General features: G+C 34.8%; 1 protein-coding gene across 1 annotated transcript in view; it reads right to left on the minus strand.

The window, feature by feature from the left end:
• LOC120532021 (coiled-coil domain-containing protein 152-like) overlaps positions 1–26,991 on the minus strand; it is a 39,841-nt gene extending 12,850 nt beyond the window's left edge. The window contains exons 1-4 of the mRNA XM_039757940.1: positions 26,929–26,991; positions 17,152–17,257; positions 10,157–10,225; positions 2,497–2,561 (exon numbers count right to left, since the gene is read on the minus strand). Coding sequence (XP_039613874.1) covers positions 2,497–2,561; positions 10,157–10,225; positions 17,152–17,257; positions 26,929–26,991 — 303 coding nt within the window. The remainder of the gene's footprint in view (positions 1–2,496; positions 2,562–10,156; positions 10,226–17,151; positions 17,258–26,928) is intronic.
• Between the last annotated feature and the right edge of the window lie 382 nt (positions 26,992–27,373).

Genomic DNA, 27,373 nt, shown 5'->3' on the forward strand with positions numbered 1-27,373 from the left:
TGAACCAATCAGAGTAAGAAATAATTCAGCACTGTTATGTAAATTTAGTTATCTATAAATATAGCTTTCTGTCTTTAATTTGTAACCATTCCATAACATGCTGCTGTGGTGGAGTGTATCCTTCTTCACAATGAGAAATAAAAGACAGTAGTCGTCAAGCTTCCTCCTGCCTGGTTCTTTGAGTTGATTATTAAAAGTCTCCCGGTCTTTTTCCAAACTACTACTTCCCAGTACCGCCAGTACAGAAAGACATTAAGTAAGATAATCATAATAAATAAATAATAATAATGATAAAAATTATAAATTAAATGTGATGCATCAACTGAATATTCTGGTTTATATTTCCCCTTGGATTTAAAAAAAAAAATCTTCAAAGAGCTCTTTGAAAGTAGATTTCACTAAAATTTACATTGACTTGTTGTTGTTAATGGTGTATCACATGACTGCATTACACCTTCCTCAAACAAATATTAAAATATGTTGTGTTTAAAGAACATAAAAATGTATTACATTTTTATTACACATTTCCTTTGTATCTACATGAAGCTAGACAAAACAGAGCTCTGCCTTTGGACTTAAAAACATTACAAACCACTCACTAATATAGCGTATTGTTTCTTCTAATTTCATCCATCCATCCATTCATCAATCAATCAAACCATTTTCTAGATTAGATTAAATTCAATAGATTAGATCAACTTTATTAATCCCATGAGGAAATTGTAAACTCTAATTCAAAATTCTAGAGAATTTATTCAGGATTACAGGAGAACCACTGCCAATATTGGGATTATTGGACACAAGGAAAAAACAAATCTCGATAAACCATCATTTAATTGTAAGAAACATTCAAACACATTCACACAAGGCCAAATTAAAGGTAACAGTTAACTAAATACATAGGATGTGGGTGGATAAGCCACACAGATATTGGGAAGTTGTGCAACTTCCAAACTAGCAATGCTCACTCTTGAGATTCAAGCCCAAGGATTCAACTCCTGGAAATGTGAGACAGCAGCCCTAACCACTGTACTAGTATACATGTGATGATTTTATGACATTTTAAATTAGTGAAACAATTTATTTGAAAATAATTGTATCCATACTTACTTTACAAGAATTAAAACAGACATAGCTTGGAGAGGATTCCATGTCTCCAAATACATGCATATAGTCTTGGGTTAAATGGTGATTCTAGACTGGTCCAGTGTGGGTGATGTTATGTTTGCAATACGTACACTTTATGACAGTGTGTTCTTGTTTGCCAAATAAATGTGGTTTGGAAATTAATGCCTTTCTGAGACAAACTTCACCTTTACCCTCTCGTATTGTATGCAACAGGGGGGTGTACCCTGAAATTTTATTAAAGTCCTGTCCAGGGTTGTTACTTACCTTGTGTCAAGTTCTGCTGTGATAGACTCTGCTCCCACCAACCCTGAAATTATTAAATGTGTTTGAAAATGTTGTGTTATTAGAAGCGTCATTCAGGATATGTGTTTTGAACTAGACTCGAGTGCTGTAAGTTGGCTATGTTTAATTTTTTTCAACGTTCAGCACAGAGCCAATGTTTGAAGCGTAATAAATTCCTCTGTCTACAATGTAGTTGAGCTATATTCAGTCTATTAATTAAGTTCTAGTTAGAGGTAAACCTGGTTGGAGAGAGTTAACTTTGGCACAGATTTTCATTTAGCCATAATCAGTATTTAATAATGATTTTTTAATTTAAAAATTTGGCTTTCTAATAAATGCTGGTGATGCTATATAATTATTTCAGGCTTTTTAGATTTAAGCATTGTAGTCAGTTTCTTTAAGTTCAAAGTAATATTTTACCAGAGTTTCTGCTCAAAAAATGTGTTACATAAAAAAAACAATTTTTGAAGTGCCTCCATAGCCCTAAAATGTAACTATTACTTGATATTATGTCAATGTCAAGTGTTGCTTACTTTTGAGTCCAATTTGTTAAGTTTAAAAAGATTTTATTCATAATCACAAATTTGTTAAATGTGTTTCTCCTTAAGAGAATAAATGGCTTGAGATATTTATTTATGCCTCTCTCCACAAGGTGGAGATGTTGCAGCACTGATGTTTAACGAAAACTTGTTTTTGGATTAGAAGGAATTTGGGCATTTGTATTGTATGATAGGGAAAAACTAGTTCATTACAATACTTGTCAATTGACTGTAAAAAATAGATGATTAATGCCTTTTCTGTTCTTTGATGCCTCAGTATTCTGGCAATGAGGATAAGGAAACTAATATAAATGAGTCTTACTTGTTAATTATTAGTAACAAATTCACATAAAACCTGATATGTGGCAAAATTTGTCATTGCATCCTAGAACCCGATGATTATGTAACTGAGACTGTAGTAAACTCTACATCTCACAAAACCTAGACAGAAGGGAAACACATGAATTATATTACTTATTACCAAAAATTGTGTAAGTTTAGTAGAATGTGCAAATACATCAGCTCCAACATAGTTAAGTAAACATACCTGTTCACTGCTTCTTTTTTGCATTTCAAAATTCTGAATTTGTTTCCTTAACTGTTCATTTTCATCTGAAATAAATCAATTTAACAGGTTTTTAAAATTATTTAAAAGCATTATTCTTTTCTGATAACTTTGCACCAGTCCACCAGAATCATGGTACTGTAGTTATTTTTTAAATAATTATACTCTTTGGCTAGGTTATGGTTATACTACTCATATAGATAAATGTAATAAGAGTCAGCATGTGGCAGAGTGGTGTTACACTTTGTCTTCTATGAACTACTCTGTTACTCCCAATTGTGACTTTTTTATTTCTCATTCCTTTGTGTTATTTCATGTTCCAGTAATTCTAACTGTTAATAGCTAAGCCATTGAAAGACACATTATTTACCATAGTTTAATTTCCATCACCAGGTGGCTGCCAGAAATCTTAGTTGATAAACATAGTTGTGATAATCAATCAGTCAGTCATTGTCCAACCTGCTATATCCGAATACAGGGTCTCGGGGGTCTGCTGGAGCCAATCCCAGCCAACACAGGGCGCAAGTCAGGAACAAACCCCGGGCAGGGCGTCAGCCCACCACTGGGCACACACACACGGGCCAATTTAGGATCGCCAATGCACCTAACCTGCATGTCTTTGGACTGTGGGAGGAAACTGGAGCACCCGGAGGAAACCCATGCAGACATGGGGAGAACATGCAAACTCCACGCAGGTAGGACCCGGGAAGCGAACCCAGGTCTCCTTAGTGAGAAGCAGCAGCACTAAACACTGCGCCACCCTGTTGTGGTAATTTATTGGCATATATGAACTGGCCCAGCATGAGTGAATGTGATTGTGTGCCATTGTGTGTTTTTGTTGTAATTTCATTAGTATTGTGTCCAGAGTTGGTTCCCACTTTGCACCTGGGGCTGACAGGATGGATAGTTGCCCCCTGCGGCTTTGAACTAGTTGTGTGGCTGGAAAAATGTACACAAGTGACGGATATGGTTTCATATCTTTTGAATGTACTGCGTGCAGCACACATACAGAAACACTACTGAAATGACTCAAAAACTAGAAAATATTGAAATTAGAATATGTTTAATTTAGAAAAATTAGGTCAGCATTCACTAATTTGATCCTGCTGCTGGTTACTAGCCATGCGTTTTTTTTAAAGAATTAAAGTATTTGATTGCTCACATTACAGGGAAATTAAGCATGTTGTGTATTTATCATTAAGAAAGTGTAAACGTAAACTTAAGAAAAACAAGACAATTTAAAACTCTCCATTCAAATTTGTTTTACATACAGTAAACAACTACAGTACCTTGTCAAGTGTACTATATATTTTGTACTTGTGCACTGATAAACTACATAGCTTTATACAAAATCAGAGGACCATTTGGCCAAGATTCCTGATGTTATTCAAGTTCAGAAAATTACCTGACCAAGATATGTGATTTTATGCATACAATAATTATCGGAGAGTCTGTTGAAACATTCATAAAATAAAAAGACAGAATATAGCTACCTGTTCAGTAAAGTGTATTAGATGTAAAGTTAAACAGTTGAATTGTGTAGTAAAATGAATTAAAATACTAAGTCATCTCAAAATTCTTACAGTTGACACTGAATTTCAGCAAGAGGCCCACTTACATTCAAAGGACCATCTCAGAATGAAGAAGGAATGAGTGAAACAAATGCTCCATTCCAAATTTACATCCAAGACCCATTTAGTTAAGATAATAACTTATAATTCAATACATGAAAAATAATTCTGGCTAATGTATATGTCCCCAACTAGGAAATTAAAGAATTCACATAATGAAAGAACAGGGACACATTGGGACAGACTCTATACCCAGAAATATATCAGTATTATTCAGTACGGGGTTGTACAGATAATTTACTACTCAAAATTAAGACATATAAGCGAAGGGGAAAATGGAAGGAACAACAAACATTAAAGGAGACAAAATAACAAACACTGTGCCCTTTTTGGGAGTGTCAAAACATACTCAAACTAACTAGTGAACTCACAGTTAGCAAGTTCCTTCAGACAACCCAGCCTCATCCATCCTCAGTATGCTAGTTTCATCCTTACCCTCTTCTTACATCCATTCCACTCTCAACTCCAGGCTTGTCTAGGTAATAATGTCGCACGTGCTTTTATGCAGGATATACTTCTATCAGAGTCCAGCTGGTAGTTCTAGCTGCTCAAATAGATCAGGCTCAATGTTGGGAATCATACCATGGAAAATTCATTCCTCCACAAAGTTAGAGTGGTGACAAAATAACCACACCAACAACAAAAATCAATTACAACACAAATAATAATTTTATACTTAGTGTGTATTTAAAAATCTTTCAGCATACACATTAACAACCAGGCTCTGTCAGGTGACCCAAGATAAAAGTTAACAGAGATTAATGCAGCCCTCAGTTGAGATGCTCTTCATGCTTTGGCTGTTACCTTCTTCAGATGTTGCAAGAATGTGCTGTTGGTTAAAGTGTGAAAGGGTATAACTAGGAGTTTTGTAAATCCTTTTTCTAGAAATCATTGTAAAAAACTTTCTCTGCCTTTATCTCTGCAGCCAAGGAATGCTTTCTTAAAGATTTATACAGTACAAGAATGAAAACAAAAGCTAAGCAATGAATAACAAAAAAGAGCAATGTAATATGGTGATAATAATAACAATAATGATTATAAAAATATATATTGTATGTTGCATATGAAAGAATAATATGTCATGAGCTGGCTATTTATATGAGTGCAAAGCTTATTAAATGCATATACCTCAGTGATGCTCTGAATATCATTAATCTACATATTGTTAATTTTCACTGCTGCCTTTATGATCTCACCATCTCAAGATCTAACCTTGCTTTCCCCATTCCCAACATGTTTATTTACAAATATGTTCTTGCCTCTCATTTTAACTATGTTTATAGCCCACCCACAGGCTTCTCATCCTCAAAACCATACCATTTTGAACGTAGTTCTATCATTTCAAGTCTTCTTTCAAATCCACTTTATATCTGATATATGGATATTTTATCATATACAATCATGTCAGTATTATTTAGGTGCATTTGCATGTAACTTGGAAAGCACCTACTGTCATTGTCATGACTGTCTGTGAACATGAAACAACTCTACTCCCAGTGCACAGATTTTGTTGAAATTTGGTACACCCATTCTCCAAAAAATTGCCAAGAAATGCAATTTTATTTGCAATATATCAAATACAATGCATGGTATACATTTTTGAAATGTCAAAAACTTCCACTGAAAAACTTGGCCATCTTAAAACAGAGAAACTTTCTGTGAGACTTCCATTACAAATCAAATTCACCTTGATATATTACTTCAAGTTGTATATTTGTAAATGTCAATTTTTTGCTCATCTGACAGCTTTTTCTGATGAAAGAAACCTGCAGAATTTCAAGTTTGGCAGCAGCTTATGACTGATACTGTTATTGGACACAGTGGCAACAGCCTGCATAAACTTCTGTCACACCAGCTCACTTCTTCTGCTTTCTGAAATCATATACTCTTTTGTGACCATGGAAGTACAAAGGTGCAAGCACCTTAACTTTTGTAGGATTAAATGGATGAGGAAGCAAACTTTCTTAAGAAAATGGAATGCATAAAGTTAATAAACTGGTAATGTGTTTACTTTACATTAAAAACAACCTTACTCCAGATCATATTTCTTTGACATTATTGAAAAGTGCCATAACATGCTTTTATGACCCTTTGCAACCAACCATTTTAGCCTCAATCTAGATTTTAATTTTCCATTGTGTACTTCTTTTTCTGTTCATGAAATTTAAACTGCATTTAACCCAAGATCCTTTACAACAAACAACTAACAACAATGCATCGATCAAAACAATTTTTACATCACTTTAGCCATAATCCACTGTGTATAAATGCTATTTCAGCCGCCATAACAAGTATAGATAAGTATAGATCATTATATTATAAAGTGTAAAACAAGAGGCTTCCACTGAATTACAAACAGCCACTTTATAAAGAATCATGGCTGAAATTTTGAGGCATTGTTGAATATTTCTTATGATTGTATCAGCTGCATAAACTTATGCCTCTCTGCTGTACCACACTCCATAGTTCCCCTTTTCAATTTTTCAGTGTGTTGAAAGGGGAGACTCCTGTAGAGTGTCCAGTGCATCAAAGAGCAGAAGAACGAAGTGCTGAACTCAGTGTCTTTTAAACCTACTATTTATTCTGGTACTGAAAGTACCAAACTGCTAGTACAATACAGCTTGAAAAATGTTGTTCTTTTGGTACCTTTTCAGTACTGGTATGGCGTACAACTCGAATGTTGGCCTCAGACATTTTTAATGCTGATGCTGCAGTTATGTACTATGAAAATGCACTATGCTTCTCACATGTTTTGCTCATTTGTCTTTTTGCATTATCATGAGCATCATGGCTCCAAAAAGATTGTGAAAGACTTGGAAAACATCCAAAGGCTTGAAATGATAAAGTGTAGGTAAATAGCCTTGTTAAACAATACATAACAAAGAAAAAATATTATAACTGTGGTTGTTTAGATGAGTAATGTTATTATTAAACTAACTATTAAACTATTAATTCTATCAATTTTCATGTATTTTTGTGTTATGCAAGTAAAGATATGGGTCATTTTTTGAGGTCTGGGAATGCTTAGTTTTTTTCTATTTAAATTAATAGTAAATATGTGTCTGCATTATGAAAATTCACCTTACCAAGGAGCCTTTGGGAAAAGGATTAGCTTTAAAAAGGGCAGAAGTCTGCACTATGTTACTGACCAGTGGTGAATTCCCTAAAAAGCATCATAATGCTTAGAACATCATACACTTCATCGAGACATTGATATTTAATTTATGAGTGTTTCTCAAATCCCATTGTAACTAAAGCAACATGTTAAATAATTCATAATCTACAAGTTCTTAAACAGCCATTAACTACTATGTGCTTCTTAAATGAGTTTCCTCTTGCACTGATCATAGATGCACGCAGCGATCGCCACAAGGAATACATTACATGCATATTATACAGCTCTTAGAATACTAAGATTTATACTGAGATTATATTACTTTCAAAATGAAATTCATTAAAGCATTAATTGCATTACATTTTATAGATAAATTGTTAATTTAAATAAATTATACTGTTAATAACTACCAATTTATGGTTTACCATTACTATGTTCTTTAAAGGTTTTGAAATACTGATGTTCTAAGGCTGCAGTGAGCTTTACTTTCACTGAGACAATTTATGTGTTGCAATTGGTTATGCGAAGAAGTGGGAAGAAAGAAAAAGGAAAGACAGGAAGTGAAGTTGGTAAGTCTGGACAGAGACCGTATGGCTGCAAAAAAGAAAATCCACCCACAATAACATCCAATGAATCCTATGTTTGTGTCTTCAACCAGTAGTTCGCAGACCCAGCCCTTACACATTATTAAAATTAAACCAGTGGATTGCAGTTGACACCCATTCACACATCCAGCTTTTTGAAGCCTCATACTAACTGCCAGATTTAACTTACTGGTGAATCTAAAGTCACTAAGAACCTTCTACGGATAGTGTGGCAAAGTGGAGTGGAAGTACTAACAATGTCTTTATCTGAGCCAGCTCTCCTAACCTGCATGTCTTTGGATTGTGGAATGAAAGTTGAGCATCTGGAGGAAACTCAGGTGGGCAGAACATTCAAAATTCTCCTAAGAACACTGTGGTATCCTTGTATCACCTCACTCACTGTTTTTACTCACTGTTAGAAAGGCTACTAATGCTTTAATAAACAAAGACACTTGACTGTTATTTAAAAGGTTTTTTTTTTTTAGAAAAGTATGATTTTCTTTTATTGCATGTGACTTTTTCTGTTCTCATTTAGTGAGAAGTCAAGCAAAATGACACAGTTTATTCACTACAACCATAATGGCTAACACGGTTCAACAGCCTAGTACTCTGTGCTCATTTCAAAAACAACATGTGCTTTGTCATATTATGTTATTCAATTATTTTATGGCTACTTCATTACTTTTCACTTTTTTTTTATTCCACATGAGGATTAAAGTATCATCATATAATTAAAGTATTGCCAATCAACTGTTTTTCAATTTGGCGCTTATCTATACAGTAGAGAAAGAAGGAATCAAGAAGCTGTCAATAACACTGGATTCAAAAAGGAGAGTTGCCTGGCCTTAAAAGAAGTACAACTATTTGCTATGCTGAAGAATGTTATAACATAAATGTCCACACAAATCATATAAACTGTTACGAACAATAAAAAGTTAATATACACAAGCACATAATTTGGAATCATTGCAAATTATGTAAATCATAAAACAAATTATAGATTAAAAACATCTGTACATTTATAGACCAGCAGCGGTAATGATGAGCTTTGTATTTTCTTATCGAAAACAGTCAAACAGAGAGAGAAGGGGAGTAATGTTTACTATCTGGTAGACACAGATCCCAACAAGGCTGGCAATATACACAATGGAAACTTAAAAATAATTACAAGAAATATAAAACAAAAATAATTGCAAACAAATGTTATTTGAGCTGTTTCTTTGAGGCACAAACAATATGTAACATTCTTTGAATAAAATTCAAACAAGGATGAACTGCGTGTAGCCTACTGTCTTAATCATCCTTTATAAGTAATGGCTAGTACCATGATGTTCCTACATTGATGGATTAAAAGCCGGAAGTCCTCATGACCGTCATCCTCAAGTCCTTTCATGAGAACCCTAAATGCAAAGAGGACTGTTTTCATTTATGTTAGGTTGAATGCCCAGAGGGGGATGAGCGGTCTCATGGTCTGGAACCCCTGCAGATTTTATTTTTTTCTCAACCAGGCGTCAGGGTTTTTTTTTTGTTTTTTCTGTCCTCCCTGTCCATTGGACCTTACTCTTATTCTATGTTAGTGTTGTCTTAATTCTTACTTTGTCTTTCTTTTCTCTTTTCTTCATCATGTAAAGCACTTTCAGCTACATTATTTGTATGAAAATGTGCTATATACGGTAAATAAATGTTGTTGTAGTAGTATAAGAAATTTCTTTTCTTTTAGTTTTTTTTTTTGCTATACCAAATGTTCAAAAAGTATAGGTTTTGTCAAGTAACAATATGATCCTACCACCATTATTGCCCAATTAAAGAGAGATATATAAGGGGCATATGAAGTACTTTTTGTGAAGTGATCTCACCACATTCCTCTTTACTCCATGTATTGCTCATGAGAGGCTTAACTACTGTTGTATTTAGATTGTACTTATCATACATACAAGATGCATTTCACTAATATTAGCTGTAAATTTTAAAAGGAATAGAGTGCATGTGTGCTGCAAATCAACATCTATTTAAGGGTACTGGAAAAACACAGAGGTGGTAACAGGGTGGGCATTTTCAGTGTCATTTTTTTAAAGGAAAATCTTGCGTGGTACAGGAGTTGAACTCAGGTTGAACAAAATCAATTTTAAGATTTTAGGAGTTTGCCTGTCACTTTAATTTTTGGGTAAGTTTGAATATTACACCTTGAATTCCTTTACAGGGTGTATAAAGCGGGAAGTCATGTAAATGAGAAACATATAAGCTGCTAAAACAGGGTATATATGTAATAAACCTCTACATATTTCTGCAAATTTCGACAAGGTTCGTCTCACCTCGGAAGTCAAGTTGACTTTGTATTATATCCTGAAGTACTTTTACTGTTGCCTGAAGACTAGCACATTCTGAAAGAAAAACAATAGAAAATACAGAAGCCAATGGAACAATACATAGACATTTTAATGTAAATGCCCAAAAACAAAATTTGTAATATTTCTTCTCAAGTCTTCAAATGTTACAAGTTCATTCAGTTTCATTTACTTTTGAGTGCATTTGCAAAATCAAGGATTGTGCAAAAGGCCTGTAAATAATACAACATGAGATATCTGTTTTCTCAGAACAATAACAAATTACAAATGACGCAGAAAACCTCCTCTCCTTTCTGTTTTAAGAGAGGTTTATTTTATTATGATAGAAAGAAATATTGCAAGTGCTTACATTTCAGTGTTTCACCGATATTTTCTTTTTTTACTTTCTCATATACATAGTATAGAGACAGTATAGTAATCAAGAAAAAATTCAGCCTTGAGATTTTGATGAATCTCCACATTTCATGTGCTCCTGAACACAATTTGACCACTTTTCCAATTATGTCTGTGTGCGTGTCTGCGTGTGTATGTACGGAAACACAATAACTTGAGAACACTTTGCATTAGGTAAATTAAATTAGGCATATGGGTATTATATTAAAATTTTAGTTTTCTATCAACGTTTGGGCAACATACATCAACCAGAAGTGGTACTTTACCTGAACACATTCAATAAATTTTCAAATAAACTGGTACATAGTTTAAATAAACAATTAATTGAAATTTTGTATAGTAGTTTTTTCATTCGAAATTTCATTATAAGAAGAGAAAAATAATTGAAATTTTATATTGTCATTATTTAGGGTAAGAAATACATAGATATCGAATTTCATCTTAATCGGATAACCAAAAATGATATCTTAACAGGTATCAGCACTATTTCATATGTATTACTACCATTATATAAACAGAGAAAAATAATTTAAATTTTGTATGATCGTTAATTATCTTTAGAAATAAAATGGTAACTGAAAGCGGTATATTACTGACCACAAAAAACAAATAGATTTGAAATTTGATCAGATTACCAGAAGTAGTTCTTTGCAATAGAAACTTGCATTAAACACAAAGATAAGTGATTGAAATATTGTAAGAAACACACAGATATGAAATTTCATTATAATCGGACAACAGCAAGTGGTATCTACTTTACCTGAGGAAAGTTGAGTGGAGAACAATCCACATTTTTTATGCTTTACATGTGGTGCTTTACAAAAGACTGCCAAATTGGCACTCATCAATGTCCTTAACAAAATAACTAACTATAATTAGTATATGGAAGCATACTTTTGACATTTGGTAAGGATCATATCGACATATCTGGTATGATAAAAGTTTATTGTTTCGTAGGATTTTTATGAAATGGGCATCAAATCTGTGTCTACCTATTTTTACCCAGAACTAGGGATTTTGTAGAATTTATCTCACCACTTTGATTGACTGACAACATTTCAATATTCTTTCTTGACAGCAGATTCTGTGATATTGTTGAAGCAGGTTTATCTGTTAAACAAATGATCATATTTTGACATTTAGGTAATTGTTACTGTCATTCTTAAGGCAAATTGTGGTCCACAATTGTTTTGAGCTGTGGTTTTTTGAAATTTACTTTTTGCTCTTTTTGGTTTTGTGCTTAAAATACAGTAGTTTTAATGATTTAATAGTGTTTGTGAAATTTTCTTCATTGTGCTGATGAATTTCCATGAAATGTTATTAATTCATTGGTGAAATTACATAACTTAGTGCTAGTAAGTATTTGTCTTCAATACATATCACGAAATATTGGCTTCATATGAACACTAACAGTTGGCAAGTTTGTTTTTCATTGTTATACATTTTGTCAATGAAAGAAATGTGTTTTTTCAGTAATTACAGTGGTTGTTTGAATTAATTTAATAAATTATATCACAATCAATTAAATCATTGCTTTATAATTTTTAATTAAAGTATAGATATTCTTTAAAGTTTAGAAATTTACATACCATACCTTTCTGATTTGCACTATGCATTTACTTCTTTGTCCTTATGTTTAATTCCACGAATTGTATTTTATATATGTTTTTATCTTTCACTAATTTTTGTACTGTTTGTGAATTAAGTGACATTTCTTCTTCTTTTCCGTATTTTTTTGGATTGCCTGAATTTGTTTTATTACGTACATCAAATTTTTTTGTTTGAAAATGAGAGTTAAAAAGCAAACATCATCACAAAGGCAGAAGAAATTAATCAGTTCCATACACATTTACGCTCTGATTTTTCATATAAACAGAATGAAAGAGTTAAAGACAGGGCTAGAATAATATATAATTTTGTGAATATATAATTATTCATCTTATTTAGAAACAGTTTATTAACTACGTTGCAGATATAATTATTTTTAACTGTTATTTAACTTATGAACAATACAATCAAATTACATGGTACAAAAACAAAATAACACTGTAATTAGAAATGTATCTAATCAAGTATAAGAACTATCAAATAAACTATAAATTTGAATAGGTATGTGTTTTGCTTCACAAGTTGACAAATTCATACAATTATTATATAATCTCTATGTATATGAGAAAGTCAAGTGGAGAACTCTCCAGATTTTTTAAATTAAGATGATTTACAGAATAGTGTTTTCAACAGGTTTGTTTGCAGTCTCAATCTCCACTAAAGAAAACAGAATTTATTGCAAACTACACTTTAAAATTAATATAATGAGAATTTTGAAACCAGGTCAAAATTTTACTTTAATGCTGGATAATATAGTGCAAGTATGAATCCTGAAAATATATAAACTATATATCAATCATATTATACTATAAAGTATAAAATCCGTTTTTGTTCTTTTCTGCTATAGTTCTCGTATGCCTTGCACATATACTGTACAAATAAACACTACTGATAACTTTCTAATAATTTATTTTAATAAAATATGCTTATATCTATTTTCTTAAGCCATTCAATTTGCTGCATTGTCATTAAAAGCTTGAGGTTATCTTTAAAACATCAGGCACATAGGTATGCCAATTCATGACTGTTTCAAAATAAACTTAATTAAGATATCTCAACATTTAGTGGATACATTAAAGCAAGATAACACTGCATGCTTTAAATTACCAAAATAGCCACAGATAAACCTCTTCTTCTTCTTTCGGCTGCTCCCATTAGGGGTTGCCACAGCGGATCATCTTCTTCCATATCTTTCTGTCCTCTGCATCTTGTTCTGTTACACCTATCACCTGCATGTCCTTTCTCACCACATCCATAAACCTTGGCTTAGGCCTTCCTCTTGCCTGGCAGCTCTATCCTTAGCATCCTTCTCCCTATATACCCAGCATCTCTCCTCTGCACATGTCCAAACCAATGCAATCTCGCCTCTCTGACTTTGTCTCCCAACTGACCAACTTGAGCTGACCCTCTAATATACTCATTTCTAATCATATCCATCCTATTCACACCCAATGCAAATCTTAGCATCTTTAACTCTGCTACCTGCTTTCTGGTTAGTGCCACTGTCTCCAGCCCATATAACATAGCTGGTCTCACTACCGTCCTGTAGTCCTTCCCTTTCACTCTTGTTCATACCCGTCTGTCACAAATTACTTCTGACACTCTTCTCCACCCATTCCACCCTGCCAGCACTCTCCTCTTCACCTCTCTTCCACAATTCCTATTACTCTGTACTGTTGATCCCTTGTATTTAAACTCATCCACCTTTTCCAACTCTATTCCCGGTATCCTCACCATTCCACTGACCTCCCTCTCATTTACAAACATGCATTCTGTCTTGTTCCTACTGACCTTCATTCCTCTCCTCTCTAGAGCAGGGGTGGGCAAAGTCATTCTTGGAGGGCCGCAGTGGCTGCAGGTTTTTGTTCCAACCCAGTTGCTTCATAAGAAGCCCTTATTGCTCAAGTAACACTTCTGCTTCACTTTAGTTGTCTTGCTCATTAAGATTTTAAACCCTTATTGCTTATTTTAGTCTTAAACAGCTGTAGTCTTGGTTTTTAATTGCTTCTTTTTAGCAATCAGATGCAAATGACAAAAGAAATTCAGCATTTCTCCATTTAGCTGGTTTCCATGTACACCTGTGAGTGTTTATCATGCACTATAGGTTTTAATTAAATACTTGGAATGAAAATGAAGAGAAAAAAGTGAATGACTGAGAATTTGTTTTAGACTTTAAATGATTTTGATGGTATCCTTATAAAGGAAAAAAAACCTAGGATATGAGAATGACCTGACCTCACAGAGTTAAAGCATTAACGAGCCCTAAAATTAAATAATTGAGAAGGATTTTTTTTTTAATTAAGCAACTGGGTTGGAACAAAAACCTGCAGCCACTGCGGCCCTCCAGGACTGACTTTGCCCACCCCTGCTCTAGAGCATATCTCCACCTCTCCAGGGTCTCCTCAACCTGCTGCCTACTATCGTTACAGATCACAATGTCATCAACAAACATCATAGTCCACAGGGGACTCGTGTCTAATCTCGTCTGTCAACCTGTCCACCACCATTGCAAATAAAAAAGGACTCAGAGTTGATCCCTGATGTAATCCAACCTCCACGTTGAACGCATCCGTCGCTCCTACTGCAGACCTCACCACTGTCACACTTCCCTTGTACATCCTGTACAACTCTTACGTACTTCTCTGCCACTCCCGACTTCCTCATACAATACCACAGCTCCTCTCAAGGTACCCTGTCATATTCTTTCTCCAGGTCCACAAAGACGAAATGCAACTCCTTGTGGCCTTCTCTAAACTTTTCCATCAACATCCTCAGGGCAAACATTGCATCTGAGGTGCTCTTTCTTGAAATGAAACCATACTGCTGCTCACTAATTATCACCTCACTTCTTAACCTAGCTTCCACTACTCTTTCCCAAAACTTCATGCTGTCCTAACCATTTTTATCCCTCTGTAGTTACTACAGTCCTGCACATCCCCCTTATTCTTAAATACCGGCACCAGTACACTTCTTCTCCACTCCTCAGGCATCCTCTCACTTTCCAAGATTCCATTAAACAATCTGGTTAAAAACGCCACTGCCATCTCTCCTAAACACCTCCATGCTTCCATAGGTATGTCATCTGGATCTACGGCCTTTCCACTTTTCATCCTCTTCATAGCTATCCTTACTTCCTCCTTGCTAATCTGTTGCACTTCCCGATTTACTATTTCCACATCATCCGACCTCTTCTCTCTCTCATTCTCTTCATTCATCAGCCTCTCAAAGTACTCTTTCCATCTGCTCAACACACTCTCCTCGCTTGTGAGTACGTTTTAATCTTTATCCTTTATCACCCTAACCTGCTGCACATCTTTCCCAGCTCGGTCCCCCTGTCTAGCCAATCAGTACAGGTCCTTTTCTCCCTCTTTAGTGTCCAACCTCTCATTCAACTCATCATACGCCTTTTCTTTAGCCTTCGCCACCTCTCTCTTCACCCTGCGCCTTATCTCATTGTACTCTTGTCTACTTTCTGCATCTCTCTGACTATCCCACTTCTTCTTTGCCATCCTCTTCCTTTCTATACTCTCCTGTATTTCCTCATTCCACCACCAGGTTTCCTTTTCCTCCTTCCTCTTTCCAGATGTCATGCCAAGCACCCTTCTTGCTGTCACCCTTACTACATCTGTTGTAGTTTCCCAGCTGTCTGGTAACTCTTCACTGCCACCCAGTGCCTGTCTCACCTCCTCCCTAAACTCAATCTTGCAGTTTTCCTTTTTCAACTTCCACCATTTGAACCTTGGCTCTGCCCTCACTCTCTTCCTCTTCTTGATCTCCAACGTCATCCTACAGACAACCATCCTATGCTGCTTAACTACACTTTCCCCTGCCACCACTTTGCAGTCTTCAATCTCCTTCAGATCAACTCTTCTACATATGATGTATTCTACTTGTGTGCATCTTCCTCCACTAAAAGGGAAGCAAGTATAATATATCCAACTGAGAGGTTATACTATAGGGTAGGGATCTCAAACTCCAGTCCTGAAGGGCCTCAGTCCCTTCAGGATTTCATTCTAACCCTTTTCTTAATTAGTGACCTGTTTTTGCTGTTAATTAACTTCTTCTGAATGAATTTAAATTGACTTGTTTTTTTAAGATCTGTTCCTTGGAATGTGTTGAACATCCTTCTGAATTGCTTCATTTCTTGAGAAATGAAATGTGAAATGAGTGAGTCAACAGAAGACCAACTAAGTCAGGGCCTCAAACTCCAACCAATTTCACTCCAACCAGTTGCTTAATTAGGCGGCGAGTCTTCTAGTTAATTAAACCCATTCTTTAATTCCATGACCTGTTGCTGCTCTCATTGTGAAATAGCATACATTTTCAAAATTGTTGATTTTTACTTTAATTTTCTAAGAGAATTGTTAAAATGTTTTGGGGACCTGAGCAAATCAACATTCCTGAGACCTCCACCCTTTTTATTTTCAGATATTGTATGATGGTCACAGTTTGCTGGTCATCTTTTGGTTTATTTTGTATCTCATTATTGCTTAATGTTTAATTACAACAATTTTTGGGTTTGAGTCTTCAAGAGCAAGTCATTTAAAATTACTTCAAAAGAAGTTAATTAGCAGCAAAATAGGCCACTAATTAAGAAAAGGGTTAGAATGAAAACCTGCACCCACTGCGGCCCTCAAAGACTGGAGTTTGAGATCCCTGCTATAGGGACTTAAATTCTGTGACAGTGAAGATTCCAGAAGCAGCATTTTAAACTTATTGTATCATAGCCATTCTGCACTTTATGCAAGAAGACTGCTTAAAAAAGAGCTGCTATAATTGGATAGTAATGAAGTGAAGGCTAAGTAACAACAATGAAAAAATACAAAATAAAAAGTAGAAGAAATGCATGACCAGAATAGAAAGCTTGTTTTTTAATTACTCCAAAAGAAAACAGTCTCACAAAAATCATCTTATTCCCAATTTATTTTTCTATTTTAGAATTAATATTCACTGTCCCTTACCGTTCTTCAAAGATAATTCTTTATTCTGGCCAAATTTCAAAAGATTGCTGGTTTCTTCAAGCTTTATATCCAGCAAATTATTCTTTCCCTCAAGTTCTAAAGCTTTCTAAAGGGGGGAAAGTATGAACATTGGTCATACAGTTTCTTTTAACTCAATGATATTTCTCTATCTATTTAAAAGTAAATGTAGCAGGTTAACAGCCAAAAATGGAAATGAGCAGTTTACATTATTACTTAACAGCTGTACAATTTTCCTTGTTTATGAACATATGAACATTTCATTATGTAACAAAATTAATACATAAGCACTATATATTCCTTAGCAGCTTTTTCCAGCCCTCCATGGGAAAATTCCCAGGCAATACCAGGACAGTCAAGAAATATAATCCCTCCAGCCAATGTGTTCTAAGTCTGCCACTGGTCATCTCCCAGTAGACCATGACTTTTATACCTCTTGAAGAAAGCACCCAGAGAGCATTATACTCCATTTACCTACCCAAACCATCATTATTGGATCTTATTGGGCTAAAGCAGAGGTGGGCAAAGTCCTTCCTTGGATGGCCACAGTGGCTGCAGGTTTTTGTTCCAACCCAATTGCTTAATAAGAAGCACGTATTGCTCAAGTAACACTTCTGCTTCATTTTAGTTGACTCACTTGTTAAGATTTTGAAGACTTATTGCTTATTTTAGTCTTAAACAGCTGTATTCTCAGTTTTTAAATGCTCCTTATTGGCAATAAAATGCAAATGACAAAAGAAACCAGTATGTCTACATTGTTCTTGTTTCCATTTACACCTGTGTGAATTTATCATGTAGTATTTGGTTTAATTAAATACTAGAAGGAAAGTGAAGAGAAAAAAAGTGAAGGGCTGAGTATTACTCATCCATTTTAGACTTCAAATCATCATGATGATATCCTTAAAAAGGAAAAAAATCTAGGATATGAGAATGACCTGACATGGCAGATTTAAAGCAGTAACAAGCCATGAAATTAAATTATTGGCAAGAATTGTTTTCTAATTAAGCAACTGGATTAGAACTAAAACCTGCAGCCATTGCAGCCCTCCGGGACTGGCTTTGCCCATCCATGGGCTACAGGATTAGTGATTCTATTAGAAGTAACATTTGTATTGCCACGCTCCTCACACTACATGGAAAATGAGCCCAGCAGCCCTGTGCAGGAAACTCACTTCGGCCACTTGTACTAGCAATTAGTGCTGGGCGGTATGACCAAAATTCTATATCACGGTATTTTTCAAAATTATACTGGTTTAATGGTATTCAATGGTATTTTTTTCCCATGCAGGAGTGGATGTTAACAACATTTTCCACAGCAATTACTGCAGTAGACTGGCTAAGAATAACCTATATTTCACTGTCATGAGAACTGTACATTGTACAAAAAAACATTTTAATGTGCATGCAAGTATTAATACAGGTTTGCATGGTCCCATAAAGTGATAGTTTTTAAGATGGTGGCACTAATGAAGAGAAGGAATCACATTGCATGACTGCTGCAGGCAAAATATAGAACTTTTTATTGAACAAATTTTTCAAACAACTTAAACTATCCATCCATCCATCCATTATCCAACCTGCTATATCCTAACTACAGGGTCACAGGGTTTTGCTGGAGACAATCCCAGGCAGGGCGCCAGCCCACCGCAGGGCACACACACTAGGGACAATTTAGAATCGCCAATGCACCTAACCTGCATGTCTTTGGACTGTGGGAGGAAACCGAGTACTAAGAGGAAACCCACACAGACACGGGGAAAACATCTAAACTCCACGCAGGGAGGACCCGGGAAGCAAACCCGGGTCTCCTAACTGCGAGGCAGCAGAGCTACCCACCGCGCCGCCCCAACTTAAACTATAATTTTGACAACATATTTTCAACCATCCAAAGAGGCATTTAGACAGTAAAATATCCAGAGGTGCTTGTCAAAAGTTGTACTGCACTGAACATGTCTTAGAAAAGGAATAAATAGTAAATATTTTTTGTAAACCAACTATACTTTCTGTTAATGTTAACAATCTCTCTCCACTGACACGTTAGCTATATGAATTATAATGTCATTGGTTATCTCGATCCACCACTTGATTTATTTGTCGTAGGCAGTACCTCTAGCAAACGTATCTACAAGTGACGTCTGACTCGAGTGTCCTCTAGCTTTTTCAGTTTTACCTGAGGACGTGGAGGGTGGCAATCTTAGTTCCATACATTCATTGTAATCCAGAGCATGTTTGCGGCTAAGGTGGCACAGCAAATTGCTCATGTTGCCGCCAGCTTGACAGCATTTGCAGTAAATAGTTGTTTGGTCCACATCTGACCTTTTAAAACCAAAGTATCTCCAGACAACAGACACGGCTCCTTTTTTTGGCAAAAGTTCTTCTGTGTTATCATGTGCAATTTTATCGTCTGCTACAGCTTCAGTTTCGGAATGTTCTCTGTCCATTTTCACCGCTCAATACCTCCACTAACGCATGTACTCCGTTGCATGTGTGTTTAGCGGTGTAGCAGTGAAAAACGTCCCCCTTTAAACAGTTTCCCTCTGCGCATGTTCCGAACGTTGTTTAGGCTATTTAAACCGGTGTTGCGGTATAAGAAAAATCCATATCATAACAAAAATAAAAAACGGTTTTCGGTATGAACGGGTATACCTCCCATCACTACTAGCAATCACATTTTTTGGTCACTAAGTACAGCTTAAAGCCACAGGTTAATGACTGGCAAATTAAATGCTTTGTTAGAGGAATTCCTCTTTCACTATCATGATCTACTACAATTTATGCAAAATATCTGCTGCTACATAATTTCATTGAACAATTTCTCAATCACCTCTAACCCCACTTGCAAACATAAACCTAAATTACTTGAAATCTTCTACTTGGGTCAGTTTTGTTCTGCTTTGTTCTGGGAAATACAGTACCTCCATCTCTTCTTATTTGAGTTTTCTATATCCAATTTATTGCTATAACAGGTTTTGTTTTTTATGCCACAAATTTGGTATCCATAAAATTCACTATATATTTCACTATAAGGCACATTTCCTCAAATGCGCCTCTGAAAAAAATTTGTGCAGCTGTGCCTGTTTAGCCTTGTGAAGTGGCACCTGTCTATGCAGCAGCATTTCCAGATTTGTATAGAGCAACAAAGTATGTTGTTTTGGCAGTCGTGCAGTGCAGTGCGACCAATAACTGTGTAAGCCAGATAGAAACAGGATGGATGGCTGGATGGATGTACAGTACATAGACATACTCTTTGCTAATAGGGAATGAATGCCATGTCTCTATTCCTTTATTATTATTGTGTTTAAAAAGCAATTAATCTTTCTATCATTTCATCTCCTCATTCTAATACCTGACCTTACATATGATCGACTGCATTATTCCTCATTCAGCTCAATGCACACTTAAATCTGTTTTTAACTCCACAAGATAAAAGTGTCAATAATGAAAGTCTGTGTATATGTGGTGACTGTGTCAAAAGCTGGTGAAAAGGTTTTTGTTAAAAGCTTCCATACTTTTCAATTCATACTGTATATCCTCAAAACAAAATTAACATGAACTATGGTAATAAGCTATTTTCAAACTGTCTCTCTCAGCATGATTTCACAATATTAAAGAATAGGGTTCAAAATACTATGCCTAGTTTAGTGCAACACTGAAAATAGAAAGAAATGTGGGGCATAACATCTACTTTTTAATTTTCATATCTTCACTGATATCAATGTTTAATGAGAATATGAAAAAAGAAAGACGGTATTTTGCAATTTCTATGCTGATATTCCAAAAATTGCATCTAAATTATAATACACAATCTGAGCTACACCTTTAAACAGTGACTTGAGGTAACTAAATGCAACTTTCATGCAGTTCATCCTTCAATTAATTTTAAAAACCTCTTTTTGTTTAGCATCAGAATTCATCCATCTTCTGTATCAGCTAAACAGCAGCAGTACAGGTGCCTACCTTGGGAACCAACTAATTAATTCTAATTACTAATACTAATTGCAGTATATTATTCTGCAAAAAAATACTTTTGTAAAATGAGTGCAATACTGGCCAATTGAATCCCTTACATTTTATTATTTTAAATGAAGGCATAGACAGTGATAAAGCCTGTTTCAAGTGTAATACATTTGTTAAGAATTTAGTTGGATTGTTTTTAATTATTTCCTATTTTTAGTTTAAGCCTAAATTTATTGAGAGAAAAGTGGGTTAAAGAGGGGATTAACCTGCTTGGGTCATGTTCTGTCTGCCCCTTTTTTTACCATATTTATCCATTAAATTGAAGAATACTTGAGTATTCTTCAGTTATTTTTATTTTATTTAAAGAAAAAATGCAGTAAACAAGACACAGTCCTACCAGAAAAAAAAGCAAATACAATACGTTACAATAACAATCCATGAAGTTTAGCACTCAATGCTCTCCAACCCCAGAAAGCTATATGACTTGAGAGACCCATCTAAAATGGTTCTCCATATTGAAGAAAGAATCAATACAATACCTGCATAATTAGTTTATAATTACATTAATCAATTCTTAACAACTTTTTCATATCACATCATGTTATCCCATCTCTTATTATTACAGATATTTCTGTCTGTTAGAAGGGATTTAGATCTGAGGCTATTCAAGAGATTAATGAAAATTTTTGCTCGAAATGGTTTGATTGTAGACAATTCCTAAAACATGACGTAGCTATTCTGTTCATATTTTTGACTGAAACTTTGCCACCTAGTGATTATTTTAAGTATGACTTTGCCAGTTAAGTTTTAAGTCCAATCTACCATTCTTAAAAAGTAGCTTAGTGAAGTTCCAGGCATAGTATTCCATTAGATCTTTTATGTTAAGCCTTGGCAAAGATATGCCTGTACGTTTCTCATTTAAATAATTACTGCATTATTATGTAAGTGCTTGTCAGGATATTTAACTGACATATCTAATTGATTTATTCATAGATATATTTCTGCGCTGACTTATTATTTTGTATGAGTATTGTACTGAAAGCACACCTTGTATTGTGTTTTGTAGTTTTGCAATCTGGAATGAAAGATTTGCCAGTAAAATCCTCATTCTGGGCAGGAAAGAAGATTACTAGAGTTATTGCTCGCTGTCTGTCTAGCTTTGTACAAACATACAAACATGAGGGCAGAATACTAGCAATTCTGACACTTGAAGACATCACTCAAAGATTGAATCTTGCCTCAGATTTTCAGATTTTAATGGATGGCACACATGGGTTAGTATCCCAGACAGGGTTAAACTGGGATTCTTACGTATCCAGGAGACCAGTGTAATGAAGGACTGGGGAAGATGTTGTCTGGTGAATATTTTCTCCCCCAATATGCTAGATGGCAGCATCCTTGGGCTTTGGTACAAAAGAATTATGCAGTTATAATTGGGTGTTTTGGCTATGTTCACAAAAAAGTGTTGGGGAGAAATAAATATCCTTTATTTGAACTCGGAATTGTGGTAAGATATACATGTATTCTTTGGATGTTTAACTAATAAACTGTCTGTACTGAATGAAACAGAATTGTTAGTAAGGTTTTTAATGAGGAATGACCAGGAGAAAAAGGATGGTCAGAAGCAAGCATAGGTTGATACAGGGAATCAAAAAGAGTAGCTTCAAAACAAGAAATGCTAACTAAAATTAAAGTTGGGCAATCAGAGCTAAATTCTTATGCCAGGTGTCACAGAAATATTGCACATTTTCACTATCAAAGTCAAATCTCAGATAAGATAGGACAGTGTGAAGTGACCTTTATATGAATGTGCCGATTATGTCACCATTGGACATTCCCATTGCATCAAGAGATGAATGGCAATTGGCAATGCACACTTCTCAAAATGGTGGCGCCCAAGACTCCAAAAAAATGGCATCAAAACTGACGGGAAAAAATATAACTTCTAAATTATAACCCTATAAAAAAAAAAGAAGTATTATACTCTTGCTCTCTGCACAATAAAACCCCTGAAAAGATGCAGAACAGAATTTTTAAAGGTGCGATAAAACCAAAGAAAAATTAAATTAAAAATCTCAATCACTACAATGTCATAGTAAAAAAAAAAGGGCATTCATTTTATGTGTGGTAATTCTGTACATAAAAAAACAATACTGAACACTTCTAACATAAAAGATTTCAGTTATAATTTGACTACATCTGCCAATAAAACAAATGTTATGTTTAAAGCAGATTTACCTTTTAGTTATCATAGCCTTTTTTCAGCTTATAAATGTGGCAAGATCATGTACAATAAGTTCATTCATTAAATTCATATAAAATTGTTCAAATGATTTCAAACCGAAACAATGCAACTAAGATATTCAAATCAAATTTTTGTCTGCTTAATAAAAAAATGTACAGAAAATAAATCAAACTGAATGTCTATTGATGCATGTTAAGTAACAGAGTGGTGTTTTATTTTTAAATAAATTATGATCAAATGCCAGTTGTGCAATTTTAGAAGTTACAGTATTTAACATCAATACGGAGCAAAGGAAAGAAACAGCTACATGAGAAACTGAATTTATGCTGTATACAGAAATGACCATAAATACCCTACACAACAAATGTTCTTTATTTTCTTTAACCAACATATGTGGATTTTCAACAAGGATACCTTTTCTGAAAACGTGTGAATGTTTTATACTATTTTTCACAACTATCATTAAACAATGAAGCAATCGTAATGATCATTTTCTGAAGACGTATTAAGATATATCTTTTCAGTAATGTACCTTAATTATTCTTCCTCACTTCATTGGGGCTTGGATATGCAACCAATGTGCAATTATCTATAAACTATAATTTCCTGGGAAGTTAATTTTTTTCTAGTCTAGCTTTTCCTCTTGATTTGACTTTTCTTGACATTCTAAGGCTTTAGTCCACCCTGAATTCAAATGTGCAATTATTTCTTTAACTTCTTTTTTATTTTTGGTTAGTTATTGTTAAGTTATTATTTGTTCTTATGCTTCACCATTTTGTTTTCCATGGTCACTGCCATTTTAAAGTCCTGTTAAAACATTTTTTTGTTGGCAGTGCTTGCCATTGGTGTCATGTAATACTAGGAAGTAGCATGCTGTGACCTTGTTTCTGTGAAGGAGTAAAGGTTGGAGTTCTAAACTTCTGGGTTGTCCCAGATTGGGCATAAATATCAAACAAAAACTTTGTGTGTGTGCTTTAAAATCTTAAAAGGAATATTTAGTTACATTTTCTTGACTTTAAATTATGGTTAGCATATTTACTGTAGTTATGTGCTTCATTCTTAAGCTTCTGGTTTTTTACTTGTACCTGTTTTTTGCATGGTCTTTTATATCTTACTTTTGTGACCTACTGTTATGTTTTTCATCATCTAACAAAATATATGCATCAATATAAGTTTATTACCTCTAAGTGCAATCCATTACATTTACAATTACATTTAATTGCTCATCTGTCGGTTTTAGCCAAAGCGAATTACAAAAGAGATCAACATAATCGAGTAAACATCAGTTTGGGGTACTGTTTGGAAAACATATATTACAGGACAAGGATACAAAATTGATCATTATGAGTGAAGAGCTTAGAACAAAATACAACCTAATTATGATTCATAGGTTACAAACTTAACAGCTAATATCGATTAGATAGAAATTCACCAAATAAAACAGCCTTCAAATATTTCCTAAACAGATTGATGAAGACCACATTTCAAATTGAGGTGGGAAGCTAGTTCCACCAGCTAGGAGCTAGATGTGAAAAGAGCCTGGACTCACATTTGATGCCACACAGGGGTGGCATCACCAGATGCAGTTCAATAGCAGACATGAGTAGTCGAGAAGAAGAATAGGACCTCAGAAGTGTCTCCATATATATAAGTGCTGACCCATTGACTACTCTATACAATATGCTGGATACAAACTTTTTTTCCTCAGGTATTCTTGTGGTCATTATTTTTAATGGAAAATTTGATTTCTTCTCTTACAACATTCTTTTCATTCAGATATTTTTCTATTACCAGATTAACATACAGTTGTGCTTGAAAGTTTCTGAACCCTTTAGAATTTTCTATATTTCTGCATAAATATGACCTAAATCATCATCAGATTTTCACTCAAGTCCTAAAAGTAGATGAAAAGAAACCAGTTAAACAAATGAGACAAAAATATTATACTTGGTCATTTATTTATTGAGGAAAATGATTGAATATTACATATTTGTGAGTGGCAAAAGTATGTGAACCTCTAGGATTAGCAGTTAGTTTGAAGATGAAATTAGAGTCAGGTGTTTTCAATCAATGGGATGACAATCGGGTGTGAGTGGGCACCCTGTGTTATTTAAAGAACAGGGATCTATCAAAGTCTGCTCTTCACAACACATCTTTGTGGAAGTGTATCATGGCACGAACAAAGGAGATTTCTGAGGACCTCAGAAAAAGAGTTGTTGATGCTCATCAGGCTGGAAAAGGTTACAAAACCATCTCTAAAGAGTTCAGACTCCACCAATCCACAGACAGATTGTGTACAAATGGAGGAAATTCAAGACCATTGTTACCCTCCCCAGGAGTGGTCGACCAACAAAGATCACTCCAAGAGCAAGGTGTGCAATAGTCGGCGAGGTCACAAAGGACCCCAGGGTAACTTCTAAGACACTGAAGGCCTCTCTCACATTGGCCAATGTTCATGTTCATGAGTCCACCATCAGGAGAACACTGAACAACAATGGTGTGCATGGCAGGGTTGCAAGGAGAAAGCCACTGCTCTCCAAAATAAATTGCTGCTCATCTGCAGTTTGCTAAAGATCAAATGGACAAAGCAGAAGGCTATTGGAAGAATGTTTTGTGGATGGATGAGACTAAAATAGAACTTTTTGGTTTAAATGAAAAGAGTTATGTTTGGAGAAAGGAAAACACTGCATTCCAGCATAAGAACCTTATCCCATCTGTGAAACATGGTGGTGGTAGAATCATAGTCTGGGCCTGTTTTGCTGCATCTGGGCCAGGACGGCTTGCCTTCATTGATGGAACAATGAATTCTGAATTATATCAGAGAATTCTAAAGGAAAATGTCAGGACAATCTGTCCATGAACTGAATCTCAAGAGAAGGTGGGTCATGCAGCAAGACAACGACTCTAAGCACACAAGTCGTTCTACCAAAGAATGGTTAAAGAAGAATAAAGTTAATGTTTTGGAATGGCCAAGTCAAAGTCCTGACCTTAATCCAATCGAAATGTTGTGGAAGGACCTGAAGCGTGCAGTTAATGTGAGGAAACCCACCAGCATCCCAGAGTTGAAGCTGTTCTGTACGGAGGAATGGGCTAAAATTACTCCAAGCCGGTGTGCAGGAATGATCAAAACTTACTGGAAACGTTTAGTTGCAGTTATTGCTGCAAAGGGGGGTCACACCAGATACTGAAAGCAAAGGTTCACATACTTTGCCACTCACAAATAAAGTATGTTATATTCGATCATTTTCCGTAATAAATACAGTAAATGACCAAGTATAATATTTTTGTCTCATTTGTTTAACTGCTTTCTCTTTATCTACTTTTAGGACTTAAGTGAAAATCTGATGATGTTTTAGGTCATATTTATCCAGAAATACAGAAAATTCTAAAGGGTTCACAAACTTTCAAGCACAACTATAACTAGACTAATAGGGGACAAACATTGCGCCTAAACTCTAGAAGCAAACTGCAGCTCAAAAAATGGTTTCAATTTATATATTTAGTGGACATTTATAAAAATGTAAAAAATTGAAAGATAATACACTGCAGCCACTCACCTTTTCTAACATATTAAAGTCTTCAATGAGTTTATCCAGATGAATGCTGTTTGCCTTCTTCATTATTTAGCCAACAGTTTTATTATCTAGATAAATGAAAGCTAACACACACAAAACATTACTATGTTACACTTACTCAGGAACACAGTGCCAATATAGCAAACTATTTTTAGCTGACAATTATATATACACATACATATATATATATCTACTCTCTATATATAAAATCCTAAGCCTAAAAGTGCAATGATTTTGTGCAACCATTTTATGTCACTTTTTTGTCATGCTTTAAATCAGGCTTATTTTAAAATCTGCATACTGTATATATATATATATATATATATATATATATATATATATATATATATATAGCAAAATACCCGCGCTTTGCAGCGGATAAGTAGTGTGTTAAAGAAGTAATGAAAAAGAAAAGGAAACAATCTGA

The sequence above is a fragment of the Polypterus senegalus genome, chromosome 7 (genome assembly GCF_016835505.1).
Source record: "Polypterus senegalus isolate Bchr_013 chromosome 7, ASM1683550v1, whole genome shotgun sequence".
Lineage (NCBI taxonomy): Eukaryota > Metazoa > Chordata > Cladistia > Polypteriformes > Polypteridae > Polypterus > Polypterus senegalus.